The sequence below is a fragment of the Stylophora pistillata genome, chromosome 2, assembly GCF_964205215.1.
Source record: "Stylophora pistillata chromosome 2, jaStyPist1.2, whole genome shotgun sequence".
Lineage (NCBI taxonomy): Eukaryota > Metazoa > Cnidaria > Anthozoa > Scleractinia > Pocilloporidae > Stylophora > Stylophora pistillata.
This window is the reverse complement of record NC_142520.1, coordinates 29,811,837-29,836,617: the sequence shown is the minus strand read 5'-3', so window position 1 is coordinate 29,836,617 and position 24,781 is coordinate 29,811,837. Positions and strand designations below refer to the sequence as shown.

The following is a 24,781-nucleotide window of genomic DNA, read 5'->3' as shown; positions in this document are numbered from 1 at the left end:
GCGCCAAGTCAGGTCCTTTGTTAATATTCTGTAACGAACTTATCCCTCACAGCAAAGTTGCCACCCACTCATCCCCCCTCCCTTTCTAGCAATCTTATCCTTGAAGGGAAATTAGGCTGAGGGCTGGTTGACTGAGTTGATATATAATGGAATTCGTCTGAATGATGACTTAAAAGCTCAGACTTATCTATCAGAACTCTGTATGAAAGTGATACTCACAGTAATAAATAAATATCTATTTAAGCAATAGTGATTCACTATTGCTTAAATAGTGCTTTACTGCGAAGGATCGTGCACATATACGTTTCATAACCGCAGTTCATATATATGTATTTCATATGTTTGTTGTTTGATTTATCATCTACGGGTTTATGTCGAATTAATTTGATGGCCTGCTCCCAGTTGGCTTGTTAGCTCAATTGGTAGAGCGCTGCACTAGTATCGCAGAGGTCAGTGGTTCGAATCCCGTACAGGCCTGAATTTTTTTCATGTCTGATTTTCACTATTGCTTAAATAGTGCTTTACTGCGAAGGATCGTGCACATATACGTTTCATAACCGCAGTTCATATATATGTATTTCATATGTTTGTTGTTTAACACTATACTATTTACATATTCATAATTTATCGCAGTCTAAGAGAGCGGGGCAGCTTGCAGGAGCGACGTCACCACTGGCGAAGAGTCGGGAAGAAAAGATGCTAAGAACTAAAAAAGAAGCTTAGAATTAAATAAACAGTAAATTCAAGTACAAAAGTTTTATGGTTATACTACACTGGTATAATAGAATGATAAAAGATAAAAAGCTCACTTTCAATGCTGAGACTGATTTCTCTCCTTGAGAAATTCATTTCTTCGTACCTCGCAGCTGTAATTCGCACTTTTTTCTGCCGTTACAAGAAGCTGATATCTTACGCTGGTACTATTTTGAACGACGAAGCCGTTTTTTCTCCATACAATGTATGGAGCCGGCGCACCTTCCACCGGGCGCCACAGGTCAGAAGTTTTGTTAAAAAATACAGCCTGAGTCTTGGGTACTTCGTTCATGGTGGGTGTGGCTATGTGAGAGAATTAATTAAAAACACGTCTTTTTACGCAAGCACACTGTAACTAATGGATCGATAATCTGTATCATAAAGAACAAGCAAACCGCCGTAGACATGATATGTGAACAGAGGACATTGTGCATTTTTACTTCAAAATATTATCTCATGATAAGGTACTTCTTTTTACACTAAAAACACAAAGGACCTTTGTTGGTCTCGATCTTCGTCTGGTTCTTTGTGTCTATATCACTCACTGTTTGTGTTTCTGTTTGTCAATTAGATGTAAAGCTTCTTAATAAGGCAGTAAGAACGCTACACATGCCAGCAAACGTAAACGTATTGTAAGCTACTGTTGCATTTGCTGAATACATTTTGATCTATCAAGAAGTTGCATTTGACTTTAAAGATTTCAACCAATTGCTTACACAGAAAATTAGCCAGAGACGTCTTGCCTGTGTCATTGAAGGATCTGCCCATGTAGTATGCTCTGAAATCATATCTGGAATCAGGAAAAAAATCTTAATCACAGGTATCGTCCACTGGATCGCACCACAGCAATTTTTTTCAATCCGCAGAATACGCCGAGAACATTGGCTGACCGATTATTTCCATCACGGATCTCGAAATAGAAATCTAGCGGACATTTTTTACTTTTTTAAGGAATATTAATTTCGGTGGAGCGGGCGTTTGTGGCGTTTCTGATCTCTAATAAATGTAAGATTCAGAGCAGCAAAAGTAAGGTTTAGTCGACCTTTAAGTTTTTTTGTGGAGAAAATACAAATGTCCACTATAAGCTGGACGATATGTCATGTGGTTTACTAAACATCTCTACAGATGCGGTCTTTGAACCCAAGAGGTTTTCCACGCTGTCTGCGTCGGAAGTTCAAAAGCCTATTAAAGCCGGTAATAATAAAAGTTGTAGTGTCAATCCCATGCCGACATCCTTGGTCTTAGACTGTATCGAGGTACTACTTCCAGTAGTCACCAAAATGATCAGTTTATCGCTGGAGTCTCAATCCTATGCCGACATCCTTGGTCTTAGACTGTATCGAGGTACTACTTCCAGTAGTCGCCAAAATGATCACTCTATCGCTGGAGTGTCAATCCTATGCCGACATCCTTGGTCTTAGACTGTATCGAGGTACTACTTCCAGTAGTCACCAAAATGATCAGTTTATCGCTGGAGTGTCAATCCTATGCCGACATCCTTGGTCTTAGACTGTATCGAGGTACTACTTCCAGTAGTCACCAAAATGATCAGTTTATCGCTGGAGTGTCAATCCTATGCCGACATCCTTGGTCTTAGACTGTATCGAGGTACTACTTCCAGTAGTCACCAAAATGATCAGTTTATCGCTGGAGTCGCGTATGTTCGCTTATACTCGAAAATGTGCTTTTGTTAATCCGCTCTTGAAAAAGTGTGGGCTAAATCTGCTCTATAAAGAACCAACACCCCAAAAACAATTCACAGTATATATCTAAATATTACTGAGAAAGTTGTATTCAACCAGTGTGTCACTCTTTCTAAGCGCTTCCATCTGGACTGCGGTGTCCCATATTCATTATTTGCTTTGTGTGACCCACTGCTAATCTAAAATGACGAAAGTGTTCTCTCTCGAATGACTGAATTTTATTTCCAAATCAAGATCGAAGAACTTCATACTTGATACAGCTCTGCTTGGCCAGATATAATGGTTTTTTTGTTGTTGTTAAAGGATTGCATCTCGATTGGTGAACGGCAATTATAATTTTGATGTTAATTTTACGAACGTTTTATCGATTCTTTAATTCCTCGTGTCAGTGCACTATTCCTGAATTCTCAAGAACATCCCAGAATGCCCCATTTTTTACCTTTGTTATATGCTGATACTTAGTTTCAAGGCTGCGCCTTTTATTTTGAATGCAATAAGAAGCAACTAAAATTTGAAAAACAATTTAGGAATACGGTAGAGGAATAGTTTGGAATGACTACTTTTGCAAACAGAAACAGATGTTGGCACCTGTTTTCTCTTCTGTTATATGAGCTGACTGACTTTTGTTTCTTTTGTACATATTTAAACTTGAATTATGAAAACGCTTGTTTGTTTGAGGGCCAACTCTTAAACATTTAGACTAGGTTTACACTAGAGGAGAGTTTTCCGGATTCGTAAATGTTTCCGGATTCATCAATTTTGGAGTATTCGGATTCGTAGGCGTTTACACTGAAAGGATATTCGGATTCCTGAACGTTTACACACAACGACAACTCCGGGAACATTCGAAATGGAATGGTTACCAAGCCCAGTGTTGTTTCGTGGTTCGATCGACAAAGTGAAAATGCCTCCCCCGAAAAAGGCTAGAGTAGATCCAGATGCCACTGAGGCAAATTTGAGTTGGACAGATCCCAAGCCATCAACGTCGTCGGCGATTAAGTGTGACTGACGTTAAACTTCCTTACAATAATAATTTGCGTTTCCTCAGAAATACTGCGGTACACATGATAAAATTTATCGCATGAACCTGCAACAAGATTAGGCAACCGGAGACCGCCAGCAATGTTAGCACCAGATCCATTTTGGTTTCACCGAAAACTCAAAAGATTGCAGGCGGAAATAATATCCGGATTCGAGAAAAAAAGCGGTTACACGGCAAAGCTTTCCGGATTCAAAAGTTATCGGATTCAAAGTTCCCACTTTAAGTTGCGGATTCAAAATCTCCGGAGACACGACCAAACCGGGAAGTTTTTATTTCGGATTCGTCCACTTTCGTGTAAACGGTAGAATCAATCCGGTACTAAAACGTTTCGGATTCATCACGAATCCGGAACAATTTCCTCTAGTGTAAACCTAGTCTTAATCTTTAACTCATGTGTGTACATCTATTCGATTCGACGCGTCCTTTGGGACCAAGATTAAAAGAGAAATGAATGCTATTCTGACTAATCATTGTGTGATGAATGTCGTTTTTCTTAATACCTTCTTACTTGACTAAGTATTAATATTGTTGGTAGAATTAAAACTTCAGCGTTTGAAAAGGAACAATTTTAAACTGCAATGATTATTTACATTCGTAGTAGTTCTTGTGTCCTCCTTGTTAAAGGACACGTAAACATAAAGCTTATTGCACTTTTTTTTTGTTTTGTTTTAATTTCATTGATCTTGAGGAAAATTGGAAACTTAGGTAAGAAATTAAGCCAAGACCAAAGTTAGTGGTCGCAGCAATCAAAATACAAATGAATAAAGGCTGATAGTTTCTAAAGAAACTGTTTGGGGCTGCGTCGGTGGGGGTAACGAAATAATTTGAATATATCAACAAAGTTGAAATTGGCCACCGTTACGATTATAAAAGCTGACGTTTCGAGCGTTAGCCCTTCGTCTTTCGCAATCAAACAAAACCGTCATGTTTTTTATGCATGTGGTCTTTCGCTCAGTATTCTAACCCAGAGCCAAGAGCATGTTAACCTTAGAAATTCAAGTGACTTTCTGCCTTGGGTAAGTTCGCCTGCCGTTCATAAGATATTGCAAATAATGTGCCTATGAAGTTATTGTTTAAAGTACTCTCTATTGATTTTAACCTATAAGAAACCTGAACTCATGTTGTTAGAAAGAGAAATGATAATAACGATAATGCTAATAACAATAATAAAGACAACTTCCTTTCGTCCAATTTGTTGTTGTCAATGAATGGTGCCCCCGCAAATCGTTTTCTTAGCCAGCGAAACGTTAATTATGTCAGCCGGAATTTTTACTCTCAGGCATGTTATTGAATCGACAACTTATTGAGTTTGAGCTGACAGCTGCTGCTATATTACGCTTAATATCTTTTATTAAAAGAAGTCGGTTCGCATAGTTTAATCCATTGCTAAATGCTGGTGGTCAACTCAAACTTTGTGGTATACTTATAACATTACTGTTGCTGTCTACTGCTTTTAAGGATCTTCGGCGTTTCTCACATTTGCATTCTGGACTGCATTGATGACTTCCCTGGCATTTGATGAGGGTGATTTGCATCATAAGGCGGCACATTTTAACGTCCTTAGACATCTCAGAAAACCTATTTATACAGGAACAGTGAGTTACATGGAGTAGATTAATTTTTTCGTCTTTTACGTGTTTTTGATAAAATACATCTGTCTTTCCCGAATCTTGAATTCAGCTATTCAGTAGGATTGAAGAAAAGGTCTCCACAAATGCAAAATCAAATAAAAAAATGAAAAAAACCCTTTTTTAAAACAGTTTTGCAGATGCCTCGTGCAATTTGCAGATTTTTACCTCTCCTGACTTTAATCCAATTACAATGTTACTCTGAGCATCAGTTCACAAAATGTATTTTGATTTTCCATTTTTTTTTATATCTGATGTTCCCATCCAAATTCTTTAACAACGGAAATGTGATATGAGAGAACGAAAATATTTGTCGACGTGAAGTTATTCCTTTGTCTGGAGGCAGCCATAAAATACAGAAAAAAATTAAAAATAAATAAACAAAAAAAAATATATATATATATATACAGTAGCAATGGTAAAGGCAAAAAATGTCCTGAAGAAATAGATAAATCGCTAGTTTGATTATCTCACAAAAAATTTTATCTCACGAGCGACAGAAAAGAAGAGGTTTTGTTGTCACCTTTAATTTGGTTTATTTGTTTTAGATGGAGATCGCACAATGCTGTTTCCAGATTATTACTTTTTCACTGAAAGACAATTCGTAAATCACACCATGAAAATAAACGAACTTGGATGATTGTGAGCTTTTGTGTTACCTGAACGACAACTGTGTCAGTCTGAACTTCAAGAAAGATCCAGAGAACAATGAACCAGGTCACATCTGTGAACTAAACAACGCCACACATCTGGAATATGACAGTGACCTGATAACTGATGCTGTTTTTTACTATCAGGGATCGAAGGTGAGTTTAAATCATAATCTACGAGCTTTTAGCCTAAAGGAGAATGTCTAAGATAAGAACTAACTTCTTGAAAAATTATCGTATTCCATCAGAGGGTCTTAAATTGGTTTTTTTCATCAATCTAACGATCTTTCTTTAGTTATTTTAATATCTCTTTCTTCTCCTTCAGAACGCCTGTAGTAAGAATTCACTGTGCCAAAATAAGGGAACATGTCAGTCTGGTTTCACGTTCAAAGGATATCGTTGCTTGTGCCCTCCTGGATACGAGGGAGAACATTGTGAATCTGGTAAGTCTCAAACAATGCGTTAAATGACAACAATATTAATTTGCTCCTCTAGTTTGTCGTACCTTTCAAATATAAAGACCGCGGCTGTTTTTGTAGCTTTGTCTGTTTGTTTGTTGAGTTCTTATAAGTCTTGTTTGTTCGCTTATTTGCTTGCTTTGTTTTTTTGTCTGTTTTTCTCACCTCGAGTGTTTTTGCCGAGCGTATGCCTTTTTCAGGCAGAATGAAAAAAGTTTAAGTCGCACAGTCTTTGCTTAAGGGAGGTTCGGGTGGTGACAGAGATTCTCTCGCTCTGATTGGTTTAGAATTGTGACAAATCTCGCTTTAATCGCCTCTCCTCAATTGCAACTAAACAGGTTCAAACAAGAAATATCTTAGGTTTTTACAGGAATACACGGAGAGAGCAAATTTCAGTTACTCTAACCAAAATTCGAACATTTGACCTTCCTGTGAGTAGTTCTTCGGATACTACACTATTCTCCAGGTGGCTCATGGTAGCAAAGTTATCGAATAATATTAACGTCACAAAATCCCGCTAATATAATAAAAAAAATCCCAGATTTATTCATTCGCTGTGTTAGGATTAAGTCACTTATTCCACCCCTGACAGCGTGCTCAGCACCACTTGGTATGGATAACCAATTGAAACTCGTAAAGGATGCTCAGATCTCAGCCTCTTCAGAATGGGATGCAAACTGTGCGGCAATCCAGGGAAGGCTAAACTTTTTTGCCGTTCCAGGAAAAGTAGAAAGCTGGTCAGCTAAGTACAATAAGGTGGATCAGTGGATTCAGGTTGATCTTCTCAATAAAACAACAGTAACACAGATAGCCACTCAAGGATGGAATGCCTACAACCAATGAGTGAAAAAATACAAAGTGCAGTACAGCGATGATGGAGTGAACTTTTAGCTTTTATCAAACATCTGCAAGCCAAAACTCTCCAAAGGTACTCTAAATAAATTATAAGAACGTATATCGTTTATCTTACATTCTGTGCTCTCCTCTTCGGCTAGGTCTGGACTTGTAAAATTAAAAAGAGGGCAATGATATTTGATCTCTGCCAGATATGTCCTGAAGTATAATGGCAGCTCTTTCTTAGTTGAGGAAGCTACCTAGTTTGTCAACTCTAACCATTTTCTTCGTTGATAATGTATAGAGCCACGAGTAAAACCCAGTTATGCTTCAAATTTTTCCGTCTACCTTAGCAAATCTCCATTAAATGGAAATATCATTTATGAATTTTCGAGATAAAATGATGTTTTAACATGAGGTTTGCATTCTGATTCTGTTTGCAGGAATTCATTGCAAACCAAGACGGTAACGCTGTTGTATTCCAGCAGCTCTATCCATTCATTAAGGCGCGTTACGTGAGACTTCTCCCCACCGATTGGCACGACCACATCTCGTTGAGAATGGAGCTCTACGGATGTGAGGGTCGTTCAAACGACACACTTTAGCATCTTTATCATTCATGTATTGTACACAGCTATTTTCAATTAACCGTCGTAGGAACTTTGGGACTACACTGGTTTTGCTTGAATGTCCAGAAAACACGCACGCTTTTATTATCAATAGCGCGTGTACCCGCGTTTCAAGCGGTTTACCAATTTTTACTTTGCCAAACACTTGGCATCTAATGTTCGACTTAAGCTACTAGAGATATGTCGCTGGACGGATTCTTTTGCTTTGTTTTTCTGTTTCATCGCGACTCATTTTCGTTTACGTATGAGATTTATTGAAGGGACGATTCTGCTCTTTTGATTGTAATTATGGATGTCAAAAAAACCCCATCATCTTTTCGCAGCAGTGAACCTTCATCTCGTGATGACAGGCACCGTTACATCGTGCATTCAATTTCCGTATTCTGTCGGTGTTAATTATGTATTTTCTTTTCCAGACATTGAAGAGTGCAAAAGTAACGCCTGCCATTGGCAAGCCACTTGCACATATACCCAGGGCTCGCACAACCCACTTGTAGGTAATGGATAGAACCGTTGGCCACCTGAGCCACTCAGGTGGTCATTATCAGCCATTGCGTTACTTAGTCGTGTCAATTGAATCCAAATTCCGATAACTAAACCTCTCTTCGCAAGTACTTCGGCGATCCAAAATGCTCTGGCGATACATCCTCTGGCTTCTTTGTTATTTGGAACATCTTACAGTGGGCTAAACTGCACTGAAAAGGTTCCATTTCCACATCAAAAGCTTACTGTGGAGAAAATATTCTGACCAAAATTTTGTCACACTTTCAAAAGAAGATCTAGGCGAGGAGGAATTTACCTTGGACTGATACGGTTCATCGCTGTAATCCAATTTTTTAAAAATTTTATACATTTTTACATCGTCCTTTTTCCCCGGTGTAAACTTTGCCGCATGTGCATGGTATACATACATACATACATACATACATACATACTTTATTGTAACTCCCTAAAAAGGGCTTTTCAGTCACAAGGCTACTAAATAGCTAAAATAACTAAATAAATTACCAAATAACTAATATAATAAATAACATTAAAAATAAGTGAAATACAATGGATCATATACTAATTACAAATTCATAGATTGACCAGAGAAAAGTAGGTTAACAATTTTGTTCCTAAAAAGTTTGATCGATTCTGAAGATTTAACATTGTCTCTTAGATTATTCCAGAGCTTTGCACCGCGGTAGACGAAGGACCGCTGACCAGTGGTTGGGCGGCACCTTGGAACGTTCAGTTGATCGCGTTGTCTAGTGTTTCTAGTGTGACTGTGAACGCGTAGTAAATTTCTCGATTAGGTCGTCGGGCACAAGTTTATTAATACATTTGTACATCATCACTGCATCGTTCCAGTAAATTCTGTCACTAACAGACAGCCAATTTAGCGATTTGATAGCTTGTGAAATGTGATCGAATTTTTTAAGGCGAAGAACAACACAGGCAGCAAAATTCTGTACTAACTGAAGTTTGTTAATGTTATGTTGAGCAATAATATAACTTACTAAAAACGAAAGAATTCATAAGGAGAAGTATTGTTTTCCTATCTACCAAGAGCCCGTAGTTTCTGCAGTAGAATATCATGTCTAATGCTGTCGAAGGCCTTTGACATATCGAGTAAAACTAGAGCTTTTGTATTACATCATATTGTAAATAATTTATTCATCTACTTGTCTACTATATAATTGTTCACACTCAGTTACTCATTGACTGAAGATGGCATATGCTTGCCGAAACATGTCTTTAAAAAAGTTGTACATTTCTGAAAGTTTTGTTGTTGAAAATAGAAAACGTGAAAATTGCAATAGTAGCAACCGCCTCGTAGATATCTTTACATATCTAACAATTAGAATATTAGTGCAAATTACGTGATTTGTTTCAGTTCCAGAATCGATGTTTTTTTGGGGAAATTCAGAAAAAGGTTTTACAGTTTTACCTCACAGCCCAAATGCCTGAAACTGTAAGAAAGGGATTACAGCGCTTGGAAAACTGAACGCATTAGAGCAAAGAAGAGTGATCTCTGTATATGCAAGAAATACCATTGTAGTCAATATATGAGTTTAGGACGGGATATTTATATTAACATGGCCTGTGCGATACCGGTGCAGTGCTCTACCAACTGAGCTAACAAGCCAACTGGGAACTGGTCATTATGTTGGTCATGGGTTTATGGATTCATGGGTTCAAATCCCGAACGGGCCTGAAATTTTTTTCAGGCCTTTTTTCCACTACTATAAGTAGGGTTCATTACTGCAGGGAACGCTTTCATACATTTTCTGTATTTCATTTCTTTCTTTTTGACAGATTTTGATGAATGCGAAACAACCTCTAGCAAATGTCATTTAAACGGTACTTGTAATAACACACACGGATCATATGTTTGCGCATGCAAACCTGGATATACTGGAGATGGAAAGAATTGTACAGGCAAAGTAAAAAATATAGATACTTCATGACTAATGAAACGATTTTTTCTAGGGTCTGTTTAATTTCTCTGTAAGGTTGTTTTGATACCGTAGATAGCTCTGATTTAATAGTTATAACAAAGTTGGCAATTAAAAGTACCTAGCCATGTAAAAGTTATTAATAGGGTGGTTTTTTCACTTAGATAACTTGCTTCGCCTTTTTATCAATCTTGCATTTCGCATTTTGGTTGATAGTTTGATAACCGCCTCCCGGTTAGCTCAATGGATAGAGCGCTGGACTGTTGTGCGGGAGGTCGAGGGTTCGAGCCCCGGCCGGACCAACACTCAAGGTCTTAAAATAATTGAGAAGAATATGCTTCCTTTCTATAACATAAAGAAATGGTTAGATATTCTAGTCTTCTCGGATAGGGACGAATAAATGGAGGTCCCATCTCCTACAGGGTTAGGGGTGGGAGACGTTAATTTCCCAAGCACGAGATAACTGTGGGATGGATGTCCTCCCCTAGGGTGGGATGGGCGGGTTAGGATTGATTGTAAAGCGCTGTTGATCTGTCATTGTAAATAGCGCTCTATAAGTGATAAATTGTAATTGTAATTTCTTAGATGTTGACGAGTGTAAAAGAAAGCACTCTTGTCACGAGAATGCGAACTGCACAAACACCATTGGATCACATGTATGTGAATGCCTCCCTAGATATACCGGAAATAGAAAAAACTGCTTTGGTGAACTTGATAGCTCGCCTTTGACATTCAAAAAGTTCTAAATGAATAATTAGTAAAGTAAAGTTTAAATCCGACACAGAAAAAAATGAGGTCACTGATGATTTCTTTAAGATGGCTTCAATCATGTTATGGATCTTTCAGGCCATAGTTCTGAGTTATAATTAACGCTTTATTGTTGAAAGGCGTGGTAATTTCATGGAGTTGTTAAACAATGTGTATGTATTTTCTCTTCCAGACATTGATGAGTACAAAACTAACGCCTGCCATCAGAACGCCATGGGCCCGTACATCTGCACTTGTAGTCCTGGATACCTTGGAGATGGTTTGAATTGTAAAATTTAAGGTAGGTTTGGTTTCTTTCATGTCCTCTTCGACTTTTTAGGGTCAGTGTTGAATGGATTCGATTGCTGCTCAGGTTGCTCATACCAGCTACCTCATCGTGTGCATTTCATCCAAATTGCGATTAAAAAAACCTCCCTTCGTGAGTATTCCAGCAATTAACAAATGGTAATTTGTTTTATAACGTAACATTGGTACCTTGTAGTTCCTTTTAATTCACAAATTTTACGTGACCAGAAAAAACAAGCGCGCAGAAAACGTTGCATTTGCTCACGTCAGCAGCTTACACCCATGTGCCAATGGTAGACAGTGAGTTGACCAATCAGAGCGCGCTTTACTTTGGTTATGTTATCATCCTTTGGCGATGCACTTGTTTACTTACGTTTATTCACTTATTATAGTGACATTCTTTCCAGACTAGTGGTGAAATGTTTAACATAACCAAGATGATGCAACGCTATATTTCTCTATGAAGTATAAAACGGCATCAAAGAAAGTTTGGCCTTGAACCGCAGAGCTATTTAATGGCGTAGCAATTTCGCAAATGTGACAAGAAAAAGAGAAAAAAAATAGAATACAAAGCACGTAAGTCTATTAAACAAATGTGACCACTCGATGATGTAAATTGAAATTTGTAGCAAGGTCCTGCTGCTAGTACCGCTTGACCCCTCACCATAGTAACTATTGTTCGTTAGAAAATATCTCCAATCACTAATTCTAACGACTATAATCCTGTTATAAATATCATTTCACTTTGTAGCCGATCCTTGCAAAAATTACAAAACCCTGAGTGACGCCACGAGAAACGAAAAACAGACTAACGGTCTAGCGTCTTGTGATGACCAACTCCCTGAGAATAACCCTGGGGAATGGTATCGTTTTATGAGTGATGCTGGAACAAAAATGCCAGTAACACGTGTGGAACCATACCACTGTGGGACAAACTGGTCAGGATGGCCAAAAGGTGCTCATCCTACAGTTGAAGATGGTGAAGTTTCCAGGACGGTCTGCAGGTACTCTTGATAAAGTATGAGAACAGATATGGTTTATCTTACACGTCGCGTAGAATTCCTATTCCCGCGCGGTCAGCCAAAAATTTCCCGTGCGGGAGTGGGGTAGTCAAGTGACGTCTCGCATTCCTTTTACCCGATTGGTTCGCTTGTCGCCAGTGGCTGTGAACTGTCTTCGCGCGAGAGGACAAGGTGGTTTGCGTAATATTCCAGTTTCGAGTGAGTTGCAAGCTCAAGTATATCAAGTGACACCTGAAAAATGGCACGAGATAAACGCAGCATAAACTGTTATGCTGACCTAAATAAACTGTCGATGGCGGATGTTCTGGATGTAAGGCCAAAAAAGAAGAAAAGGAAAACGCTGAAGGGTGTCTTCAAGGCTGAGCGGTTGGTGGCTGTAAAGAACACAAAGGTAAGGATATCTAACGATTGCCATGACAAACTTTCATAAAACTGGAAAAGAAGCCGTCAAAATACCAACAAAAATTGTCTCTAAATGAATTTTTATTGTAGTCTGATGAGCAGCCTGTTTATCTGGTCAAGTGGCGAGGTTGGGGGTCCGAACACAACACGTGGGAGTCAGAATCCCACATTTTGGATCACGGTCTTTTACGGTAAGTCCTGCTTTAGACGCTTAAAGTGTTAAACACGTTCCCTTTCAGATATCTCTCCTCGTATTTTTTAAATAAAAAGCAAAGTTTTATGGAAATTCTGCCGATTCCTGGTAGACCACCCGGCGCTTAACAGTTTATTATTTCATGCGCAAGCATTCAAAGAAATTAAATCATGGTTTTTATTCGGAGGAGATTTTCGCATGTAACTAACTTTCTTCTACCGGATTGGCTTCTCGCTGTTAAATGCATCCCATCTTTTGTCCAGCTATTTCAGAAATCCGTCTCCCCCAGAAGACGTGTATGCAGAGAACCTCGAGAGACTGAAAAATATCATAGAGAGTGGACTTGCCGAACCCCTGTTGACAAAGAAAACGGTCGAGATGAGACATGATGTTTTCAGAAAAATCGTGAAAAGAACTGTTTTAAATTTAAACACAAAGATATGGCTTTCAGAGGCTGACTTCGACCGAAAGTATTTTCCTGAAGGCTGGCAAAGTACTTATTCCACGAAGAGAGGAGATCGGCGGACAATTATCTTTCCAATTGTCGTCCGCTTGTTTCTCGGACGCTCACACAAGTTGTACTGTGCAGAGGGCAAGGAGCTGCCTCGGCGATGGACCGAGAAATTGACCATTGCATTTGTCAAGGAAACGCACTGAAAAGACGGTAGTTAAGTTACTACTTCAAGGATTTTGCTCAAATACGGTCGATCAACTCCATTGTGATTTATTACTCAGTATACAAACTTTACATCTTTCTTAGTACAATGAACTTTAAACTTTAAATGGTTGGAACTGGTTAAAATACTATTTGACTTTCACTTTGTTACATTTGAATACTTTTAGATACACACTGAAAGACAGAACCTTCAAGTTCCAAGGGGGTTCCTCTTGTATGGGCTGCATAGGTATGTGCGGCCCCAAGGGGTATAGTTTTTCAGTCGTTTTGGTTGTAAATAGGGTATTGATTTTGGCCACTTTCGTCAGAAATAGGGTATGGTTTTTATACTTTGGTCTTGATTTAAGTATGTCTTTTTTAAAAAAGCTACTTTTTCATATTATCAACAAGACCATCAACTTTAGTTCTTCATAAGTAATGTTTAGATCAACTGCTTTAAATAGGATATCGAATTTTAGGTAAGGTCCTAAATAGGGTGGTGAAAGTCATAGATTTTGGTCATAAATAGGGTAAGGGTTTTGTGGGGTGGGCTGCACACCCCCACCCAATATTTCTGGGAGTATTTCCCCACCTGGGCTTCAGGTAGAGTTACCATTTTGCCATGCCATTATATCTGAAATGATGTCCACCCTTTTTTTCTTTAAAGGAGGTTTTCCTAATTTAATTTGAAAAATAGCAGCTAGTTCTCTTTTTTGCAATTTCTTGAGGTCACTTAGGGTGTAACATTCACTGTTCTGGTGGCAGCTGTTGTTTGCGATTGAAGTAGATGTACAGGAATTTTGACAACCTGAGGGCAACAGTGATGGCTGTGTGGAAAGAGCTTGTGAAGCTTCAGCAATAAAATTTTTAACAGCATTCTTAGCCACTAGACTCTTTCCCTGTTCCCAGTAGGAGATGTCCCTTTTTTGGTATTTTCTATGTTCACGGGCACATCCCTCATGCTCCAAAACCTCGATCCTTTTTTCTACCAGCAAAATCTGGCGACAACTATCCCATCAATTACATTTTCTTTGAAAGTATTTTCGCATGTCATCATTTTTCTTCTCCACACCTGCAAAATGACAAAAAAAAAAAGAGGAAAGATTTTAAAAAATATTGATTACCAGTGGATTAAAAGTGTGGCACTTACATTGTACACGTTAATGAAACTTGAAATCGTTAAATACAGGTATTTTGCATGTTGTATGATGTAGTAGAGATATAGCTATACTATAATATGCATACCCTGGCCAGTAAATGACTTGACAGATCCCATTTCTTGCAGTAAACTAGGAAGGTGGCATAACATAATGTGTATGTAGGGTGTTATGGGGTTTGCTTTGGCATATCCAGGCCCTTTCAAACTGCAAAGCAGAAGAACCCATTCCTTTACCTACAGTGAATAGGATAAACATATAGTAATGTATTAGAAATAAATATTTCAGTCAGAGTGTATAGTGGCAGCTGACATAGTAGACTGTCTGAATATATTGACGGCCTTATTATTACCTTGCTTGGGAAATCCTGCACATCTTTCTCAGATGGACTCCAACTTCCAAACACATCATAAAGTTCTTTGAAATCCTGTATATAATAGACATGCAATATTAAAAAAAAAAACAAACAAATAACTAAATGAAAAAGCAGGTGACAAGTTAAAATTCTGCAAGATTTAGAAGGAAATCAACTCAAAATAATATATTTGTACTTACTTTCCACAACTTGGTCACCTTTTCACAGACCTCAGGAGGTAGAAAGGAAGAGAATCTAGAGGGGAGGCTTGTTAACAGTTTCTTCTTTTCATTTTCCATAAGAGATGTCCAGTCTAAATTTCCTTGTTTGTCTGTCCAAATTGACAGGGATACACCACCTTCTCTGACAGCTTCAAGGAATGTTTTCAGATGTATTCCTCTCTGCTCTTTACTTGATTTCTTGAAATCATCTCTCTAAGTATCAATAAAATCTATTCTTTATGTTCACGATAAATGTACAAGAAATTAAAACAGATTGCTGTTGTTCAAATTTGCTTTAATTTACACTGTAGACTTTACACTAAAGGCAAGTCTTTATTTCAGTTACCTCATCCCAGTTAATAACATCATAGATAATTCCCTTCTCTAGAATATCTGTAATCCGTAGAAACATGTGGAGCTCATCAATCATGACCCTTTCAAGTGGTATGTCGAAAAGAGGCTGTGCACGGCAGCCGGGATCCTTATACCATCCAGGGTTTAAATTGCGTTTCATTTTCAAGAAAAAAGTCAATGGCTTGGTAAGGTCATTCCTGTAAAATAATAGAAATTAAATATTAATGAGAGTTGCAAGTGTTGAGGCTTGTTTGGTAATTGCATGAATGGCTACATCCAGTGATTGAGAATTTATTGTGTAAGTATTTATGTATATCACCTTTTAAAGTAAATTATGTATTGTCACTGAAAGCCCCACTAGGGAAGTGTCAATAAAGTTATAGTATTTGACTCACAGACATTACCTTTCTTCATTACTACATGTGCACCAAATACATGAATTTTTGCATGTGGCAGCCTTCATACCCATACAGAGCAGAAGGAACTGGAAGAAAAAAAAAGATATATGCAACAGTGAATAATTAGTTTTTCCTGAGAATGCCTTGTATTGAACTTGAAAAACTTGTATTGAAATATTAATGACATTATTTTTATTCAAACAATTTTTTACCTTTTTTTCTATACTTGAATTAATGATGAAGGGATTGATAATTTATTATGAAAAGTGAAACTGTAATTATAATTACTAGCTTTTTAAGAGGGTACAGGTTAAAAAAGCATAAACCACATACATGTATGTGCTCCTCTCAAAAGGTGGTTAGAAAATAATTAAGTCTGGATTTGCTTACCTTGTAGTCACCACCAAGATAGAGCTGTATTTTCAGTTGCTTTCCATCTACTTCTAGGACTTTTTCTTTTGAGAGGGAGTTAACTTCTTTAATGACATTTTGGAGACTGGTTTTTAAAGTATCATAGTCCTCCTTACATTTAACCACTGAGATTGTACGATTTCCTGGACAAATTAAAGGTAAACAATGTTCATTTAGTAATAAATGGCATTCCCTTCACTAGAGATGCTGCCAAATGTGCACATAAGTATATAACCTGAACTGGACATGACAGCCTGCCCATCATCCAACAGTGAGAATGAAAAAACAACAAGGCCACTGTTGTGGGTTAAAGCAGCTCCATCCCCACTGAGCTTGACCTTGTGAAAGAACATTAAACTAGCCTTTTAGTAACATAGTCCTTGGATTAACAGTGGAAATATGAAATGAATTTTTTAATGGAAATAAAATCAAAAGATATGGTAATATTGAAAGTACCTTGAAGACTTTATCCTCGGGAGCTTTAATGTTATTAACTTCAATCTAGAGACAATATATTCATATTTATATGTAAAAAGAGAGAAAGAGAGAGAGAGACATCAAGTATTGAAATTTGTATAACATCCTAAGACAGAACTGACTGCATAAAAAGTACCTCCTATAAAAATTTATGCACTACTAAACAAGCCATAATACACACATTTATTGGTGACTGTCTCCATGCAGGCAGAGATTAATGGTTCTGAGATATATTTTGTCTAACAGTGAAGTGCCCAAGGCACCACATAGTTATATGGCCACCCTGTTAGCTAAAACCTAGAATTTATGCAGGCAATGAATTTTTTGGTTATGAAGGAAAAGTATTGAAATCCTTTATGGTCTCCTTTGCCAACAATCTCATTGCCTGGAACAGTTTATGGATGACTGTTAACATCTTACATGTCTCTGAAGTTGCAGCTTCAATAGCTGTTTGAAAGACAACTCTGCTCCTGGTGCTTTCCCTGGTGACCTCTGAATGTCCCACAAACTGTCTAGGGATGCCTGGCACCCTTCAACTATGTATGATCTGGAAAGATCCTTTCCACCAACCACTTGGGACATTTCATGATAACCCTCCAGTGAGATACAAAACCTGGCAAAATATGAATAGTTTATTTCATAGGGGAAAATTGATGTTACAGAAAAAAACAAAAAACTGATATGATTTGGAGTCAAGTATAACTCTTAATTGGTATTAAATTACCTGTTCAGTATATAAACCAGGTTTTTGACCTTAGTTTTTTCCTCATCTGGCAGTGATTCATACTTCCTCTGTTTTAGGGGAACCTGTTCGTTCTGAGGAGTGGCTCCTGATAGAGATGGTTTATCTTTGTTGCTTTCTATACAATCTGTGGAGGCTGTATGACCAAAACAATGACTTGCTTCAATTGTTGTTCATGCAAAACTTATTTTTAACTCATACAGAACACTATTACCTTCTCCCTTGAAATGAATGGTTATTGCCTCTCCAGTTTCTACATCGTGCAAGTTTAGACTACCAGGAATTAGTCCATAGGTCTCTGCAAACCAGAGTACTGCTTCACCTATGGTTCTGGGCAATGTTAATAAGTTAGGATAGCAAAATTAATAAGGTACAACTATATTTCCACATTGTTAATCAGTTTAGGTCAAGAAGCTGAATATTTCATAAGTTATTTCAACTCTTTTTAAAAGTCAATTTTTTGGTCAATTACAGAATTTATTTTTCAAAAGATTGTATGCCATGTTTTACAGTGTAACTTTCCCAGTTATACCTGGGCCTTTCTTTCTGGACATCCTATGGGTGAATGTCTCTTGTAGGTTAGAGTCTTAGGGGGTTCTTGCATATATGGCCTTTGATGTGCTGCTGTGATGGGTATGGTTTTCAAGCAGGTTACTCTAGGATAGGGTACATAAATCAGAGTGTTTGGGTGTAGAATAGGGTATCATTTTTCACGAAACTGACTGTTGAAGACTTTATCTAGATTTAGGAAACCAGGAATTGCCATTATATTGTGGTATAAGGTTTTGTTTTGGCTAGACTGTGCTAGTGACCTCAGTAGTTTCTGGAAAACAGCTATTCTAGGATAGGGGGGATTTGGGGAGTTTACTCAAGTATAGGGCAGCAAAATTCAGCCTAACTAGTTCTCGTATAACCTCAGGGTTCCAGGATCCCAGCAGCATATCCCCACCCAGAAATTCCTAAAGTACCCACCCGGGTTAAGGTAGTGAGTTTGTGATGGATTCTTGTTATTTCATGGGTTAACAGACCATCTCATACTTCTAAAAACGAAAATAGTTTTACCTTATTTCTGTCAACTTTCTTCGTGCTTGCCTCTCTGATACATTTTGAATTTTTTGCCCCTTGTTCCCCAACCTATCTATTAGCGCCGACCTCCTCTCTAACTCGACTTGCTGTACCAAGACCTCGTACACTTTTCTGCTTTGTTCCTCTAACTGCCTGTTAAGTTCAACGCCGGATTTCTGTCTCCAGTTCTTCTCGTTTTTGCTTCAAATCATCAATTACATTCTTTGGCATACTTCCAATTTCGGCTTCTTGTATGAAAAGTTCATACACTTTGTCGCTCTTAAGGCGATCTCTGGCTGCTTTCCCAATAAGCCTTGAACTCATTTTCTTTGCAAATTCTTGAATGCTTTGATAAAGACATTTCGCTATTCTACATTTCGATGCTGGCAACAGAGAATAACCCAGAGTTTGTAAAGTGCCATTAAGGGCAGCAAAAGCGTCCGATTTAGAAGAAATTTTTCTCCACTGCCAAAGCCCTTCTCCGCTAATTTGAATGATAGTGATTTTTCCGTCGAGCGTTTTTAAGCTTGGGGAAATGACGCTGATCTTCTCTGCGCTGAGGAAAGCCCATTCAGGAAAAGTTTCGGCAAAATCAGTCATTTTTATAGAGTCGCACTCGAAATATTTAGGCCTTTTATCACTCTTTAAAGCTATCACAACCTTTCAAAGCTAGCTGTCCAAAATGACTATCAGGAAAGATGAACTGAAGGGAAAGCTCACTGAAGAAACACTGACGTTAAACGTTCGCGACTCCTTATAAATGTTTTACAAAATGTTCCAGAATATTCCAAGGATCTGTAATACAACTATTTTTAGTACTAACAAAATATGCTGACTAAGAGAGGGTTCTCGAAAGTTCCATTAAGAGTTCTTAATGCAGTTCTTAATGCAGTTCTTAGTACTAACAAAATATGCTGACTAAGAGAGGGTTCTCGAAAGTTCCATTAAGAGTTCTTACTGCAGTTCTTAATGAGTCGTCATAAGCGTTCCAGAAACTTCCTTAGTTCTATTTTTATTAATTCAGTGACACAAAGCTTTCTAGAAAATACGAGCACTCTCCACAACAAAGTAAATTGTGTTTTTAAAAATGTATTTATCATGGCTTACGTAACCCTGTCTTTAGCTATTCATTCGCATCTTACGACCGTCCATACGCCCTCAAAATTAAATACTCAGGGACTAGGGATTGTTAGTTTCTCTTAGAAGTAGTTTTTTTTCGTATACGAACATAGTTTAGATTGGTTAGTAGGGTGGTTTTTCTTGCTTTTTTTTATTATTATTATTACATTTCCGAGTTTTGATTCCTTTAAACTACCGTTCCTATCAATTTTGCCGATGAATGCATAATAAAGAGGGTCGCATACGGCTTGTGTTGACACACCCCAATTGTGGTTTCTTATTGAATGATAAATGCTTTATATTCGTTTGAACGGGGTAACGAATTAGAATATAACTTTCCTTCTGTTGTTTTTGTGCCGCGTGGATCTTTCCTCGCGAATAAACATGTTTCGTAAACACGTACATTCGTCATTCAAGTTTCCCGCTAATTGCGCGTGCTTCGCGCGAGTACAATCGGCATTGCCGATATCTTTATTATTCAAATTACAATCGATCGGTAACTGTCGGGCGATCTCCGCGGATCAGGTCAGTACTTCGTCGGAAAAATAACATGAAGTACTGGGAACAAGGCAGGAAATTTGAAAGAAAAACAAATATGGCGGCTGTAGTTGAAGAAATGTGGGTATCGAAACACGCTTTCTCGAGCTTTTACTTCGCGAGGAAAAGCCCACGCGGCACAGACACAACAGAAAGAAAGTTAAAAAACCACAGTTTACTCTGGTTCCCGCTTTGAAAGGTTGTGATAGCTTTAAAGAGGGATGAAAGGCCTAAACAATTCGAGTGCTGCCCACAGCAGGATCGACTCAATTTTGGTGAGGTTTGGCTGGTGAGATGTTCCAGGCGTGGATTCCATACGATTTCAGGCATGGAATGACCGTTTTTACAGGTAAAAAACCACAACAAGCGACAGATGTGAGAGCAGTAAGAGGGAAGAACCGTATTTTATAGGTGATCGACATTTATTTTCAGGTGCTGCCCATAAGAAAAGGGTGAGTGTCTCGATTTTATTCATGCCTTAAGTTACCCACATCGATCGAATGCGCACATATTCTTTATATTTTCGCCATATTTAAAGGTTTTACAGTTGACTGAGTCGCCAGTGAGACCTGAAAAGGTCCCGGATGTGACCGGAGATTCTACGCGACGTTCTGTGCTTTCCTCTTGGGCTAGGTCTGGACTCGCAAAGTTAAAAAGCGGGCAATAATACTTGATCTCTGCCAGATGTGTCATGCAGAGGCTGCCTAGTTTTTCAACTATGAGCGTCTGCTCCTTTGAAATTCAGTTATTGCTTTAAAGTTTTCCGTTTACCTAAGCAAATTTCCATTAAATTAAAATGTCATTTGTGACTATTCGAGGTGATATTCATGTTTTAACATGAAGTTTGCATTTTACTTCTGTTTGCAGGAATTCATCGCAAACCAAGACCGTAATACTGTTGTATTCCAGCTGCTTTACCCACTCACAGAGGCGCGTTACGTAAGACTTCTCCCCACTGAATGGTAACCACACTGATCTCGTTGAGAATGGAGCTCTACAAAAAACTACGGATGTGAGGGTATTTCAAAGGGCACCCTATAGCTATCATGTTATCTCTTTATCGTTCATACATTGTACACAGCTATTTTCAAATGATTATCGTAAGAAATTCGGGACTACACTGGTTTTGCCGGACTTTGCTATTTGATTAGTCCAGAAACATTACACGGTTTCTCCACCGAACAGATTTAAAACTAAACTCAGTGGCGAGGAAATACATTCCCTGAATACACTGATCGCTGTAACTCAGTATTTTTTCTGAAATTAGATTACATTAAATTACATGAAATTAAATTGCATTTCAGCCCGTTTTAGCTTACCACTGTCAACCTTTATTTTTTTATTGTAGAATTTTTACTTTGTAAACTACGTGCTTACATCAAATTTTTTTCACATTACGTTCCTTGACGTCTTTGTTATTTAACATTTTGAACTAATCCCTCAACAACCGGTCCCTCAAGATCATATAATTTTTTCCCTCGAATAGCAATGTTTCTCTCGGCTCCGAATTGAGAAAACATCGAGATTCTCTGGAAAAAAAGTAGTTGTTACCCTCTGGACCATTTGGTAAGTGTTTAACCTTACCACGATGGCACGAAGCTATATTTCTCCATGAAGTTTCAATCGGTCGCTCGAGATCGGTCGCTCCATGTCTCAGCAGATATACAGGTAATCTAAAATATCATACTCAGTTACTGAGATGACTCGGAAAAACCATAATCGAAGGCAAATTGTCAGAGGAACTCTTAAATGTAAAAAACGATTGCGACAATGGTAATTTGCCAGTCACTGGCATCTCCTTTTAGTCTAGGTTTTAGTGGATTCTATGTTTACACAGCACACGTTTTGGGCGTTTTTTGTTTGTATGTTTGTGTGTTTGTTTGCTTTTTATAAGTCCTTGCGGAGAGAACAAGCATCAATCGTCACAATGGCAACAAGAAAGCTGCATTTTGCAATATTTGAACCCAAGCTCAAAATTTATATTTCCCAAGTCGTATACCCTTCATATACCTTTTTTCGCCTCGTTGTTCGAAAAGCTCCCACACAAGCATTACAGTAAAAACCCGTATACAAGAACATGTGGATTAAGAACACCCAGGCTGAAATTTGGTAAAAAAGAAACATATATATGAGAACACATTCAGCCTGAAAATTGAAAATTGAAAATTGTTCTTATATATAAAAACTCTTCCCTTTTCAGTTTAATAGAACAAACAGTGTCTGTAGCTTTACTGTGGTATTGCACTAAGATCTCTGTATAAATGCTAGTAATTTCACTTGCTGTATATAGTAAATGTATAACTATTGTCTTTGGAATTAAAAGTCTTGTAATTACAAATATAAATTATGTATTTCATCATAGTTAGTAAATCCCTTACATTTCTTTAGAAGTAAAAAATTAAGAACACTTGAGAACACTTTCAGGCTGATTTCACCTAAAATACGCGATATATAAGAATCCAATGGGCCTGAACCCCGAAAATGGGTGTTCTTATATGCGGGTTTTTACTGTACTTGACCCTTTACGTAAGGCATAATAATTAATATTCTTGCAGGATATATATAAATTCTGCATTTTTGTCGGCTGGTAAGCTGTTGGAATTATACTAATAGGTGACCATTGATTCTAATGACTACAATCCCTTTTGAATTGTCCTTTAATTTTGTAGTCGATCCTTGCTATAATTACAAAAACCTGGATGATGCCAAAAGAAAGAGCAGTTATGTAACACCCCAAGGTGAAGAGTTGTGTGACGATCAACTTTCAGAGGGATGGTATCGTTTTGTGGGAGCTGCAGGAAAAAAAATGTCAACGACTGTTGTACCAGCATTCCGATGCGAGTACAGACTTGTCAGGCTGGTTAAATGGTGTTCATCCTCAGTACAGAGGAAGATGTTGAAAGTTCCAGGAAGGTCTGCTTTAGTGATAAATTTACGGATTGCAAACACTCAATAGAGATTTCTGTGAAAAACTGTGGAGCCTACTTTATCTACAAACTTCCTAGCCCATCAGTTTGTAATACACGTTACTGTGGCGAAGACTGAAAACCAAGAAGAAAAAATCAAAGAGGAAGGCTGATAGAGCGATTCATAGGTATATGTACTTAATGAAATTTACGTGGCCCTCTTGTGATCATCATCATTAATTACTTGAGTAGATCTCACACACTGGTGATGTCCTGTTAAATTATTCAATCAAATAAAAAAAATCTCATTCGTAATAATCACAAGAACGTCACTCTCGCAATATACAGAATAATGTGAGAATTTTCACCGCGGCTTTATGTAAAATTTGATGTTACTATTACGCTTTCTGCCTGATGTCAGTACTTTTTAAACTTGAAACCACAAAGTCTGGAAGCTTATGCGAGCTAGTGCAGGTTGTAAATAACATTTTAAATTATTGAGCAAGATGTCAGTAGATTTCGTTGGAATGCTAGATGTAGCTATAAATGTAGGACCTCGTCAAAGGAAACTATTATAGAATGACTCATTCGGAGGCTTAGCTTTGTACAATATTTGCAGAAGAACATGGCGAATTTAAGCTACATGTATGGCTATTTGACGACAATTGTAGAGCTCCTAGTTAATACTAAACATTTATCCTACATGAACCATTTTTCAATGAGTGTCGTGAAATAATTGAATAACAGAATAAATTAAACGTTTATTGAAATTAAAGAAGCGAGAAAAAATTCTATTGATAACAACAAGGTAAAACTACAGGCAGATTGTAAGCAGAGGAAACCGATCAATAAATCATGACTTGTTCAGTAGTGAAGAGCGAGACGTCGCTTAAAATCTGGTTAAATTCTGCTGACATAATGGTAAATTAAGGAAGAGAAAAAGTGCAAACGGCCGCAGATGACATTTTTTTGTCGCTCAGTTGATCTTTTCTACAGGCATCTATCATTAGATTAAAAAAAAAAAACAAGCACAGAAAGGCGTATTATGTAGTTAATCCCTGCTATAACTTAGGAATTCGAGGTAACATGTAATTGACAGTAGGGTTGGGAGGAGGGACACAATTACAGTTTGACTAGAAAATGTGCAATTTTTTTCAGAACGGCAGTTAAAATGTTTTATACCTTTCCCGGTAACTTAAGGGTGTTCAGGAAGACATAAAGTTCCTTTAATATCTTATTCCTTAAAAGAAGCTCTGTAGCAAAATTAGACCAAATACATAAATTAATAAATAACAAATAAAAAATTGAGTGGCTAATCGATTGCTCTTGTCTACGCTTGTAATCTATCGAATTTTTTTCCTTTATTCATGATCCAGAGCTACCAAAAACGGGTACAACAGAGTACAGCAGTACAACAGAGTACAGCAGTACAACAGAGTACAGCAGTGCAACAGAGTACAGCAGTGCAACAGAGTACAGCAGTGCAACAGAGTACAGCAGTGCAACAGAGTACAGCAGTCCAACTGAGTACAGCAGTACAACTGAGTACAGCAGTACAACAGAGTACAGCAGTGCA

At 37.8% G+C, this 24,781-nt stretch overlaps 2 protein-coding genes across 2 annotated transcripts; one reads left to right on the top strand and one right to left on the bottom strand.

Annotated features, from left to right (window-relative positions):
- The first annotated feature begins 1,847 nt into the window (after positions 1 to 1,847).
- Positions 1,848 to 12,205, top strand: LOC111325201 (uromodulin). The gene is given in 7 exon segments (XM_088749402.1): positions 1,848 to 2,097; positions 4,957 to 5,022; positions 5,675 to 5,753; positions 5,755 to 5,932; positions 6,102 to 6,219; positions 9,999 to 10,121; positions 11,943 to 12,205. Coding segments are annotated over 7 exon segments (1,077 nt in total).
- Positions 12,206 to 13,512: 1,307 nt separating this feature from the next.
- LOC148738269 (uncharacterized) lies at positions 13,513 to 18,132 on the bottom strand. The gene is made up of 11 exons (XM_088749401.1): positions 18,111 to 18,132; positions 17,561 to 17,714; positions 17,257 to 17,449; positions 16,816 to 16,860; positions 16,595 to 16,697; positions 16,339 to 16,502; positions 15,955 to 16,034; positions 15,543 to 15,747; positions 14,973 to 15,409; positions 14,709 to 14,856; positions 13,513 to 14,535 (listed from the first exon to the last, which is right to left on the bottom strand). Exons 1-9 carry the CDS (start codon positions 18,130 to 18,132, stop codon positions 15,152 to 15,154), a joined length of 1,224 nt encoding a protein of 407 aa, XP_088605527.1. The 3' UTR covers positions 13,513 to 14,535; positions 14,709 to 14,856; positions 14,973 to 15,151.
- Between the last annotated feature and the right edge of the window lie 6,649 nt (positions 18,133 to 24,781).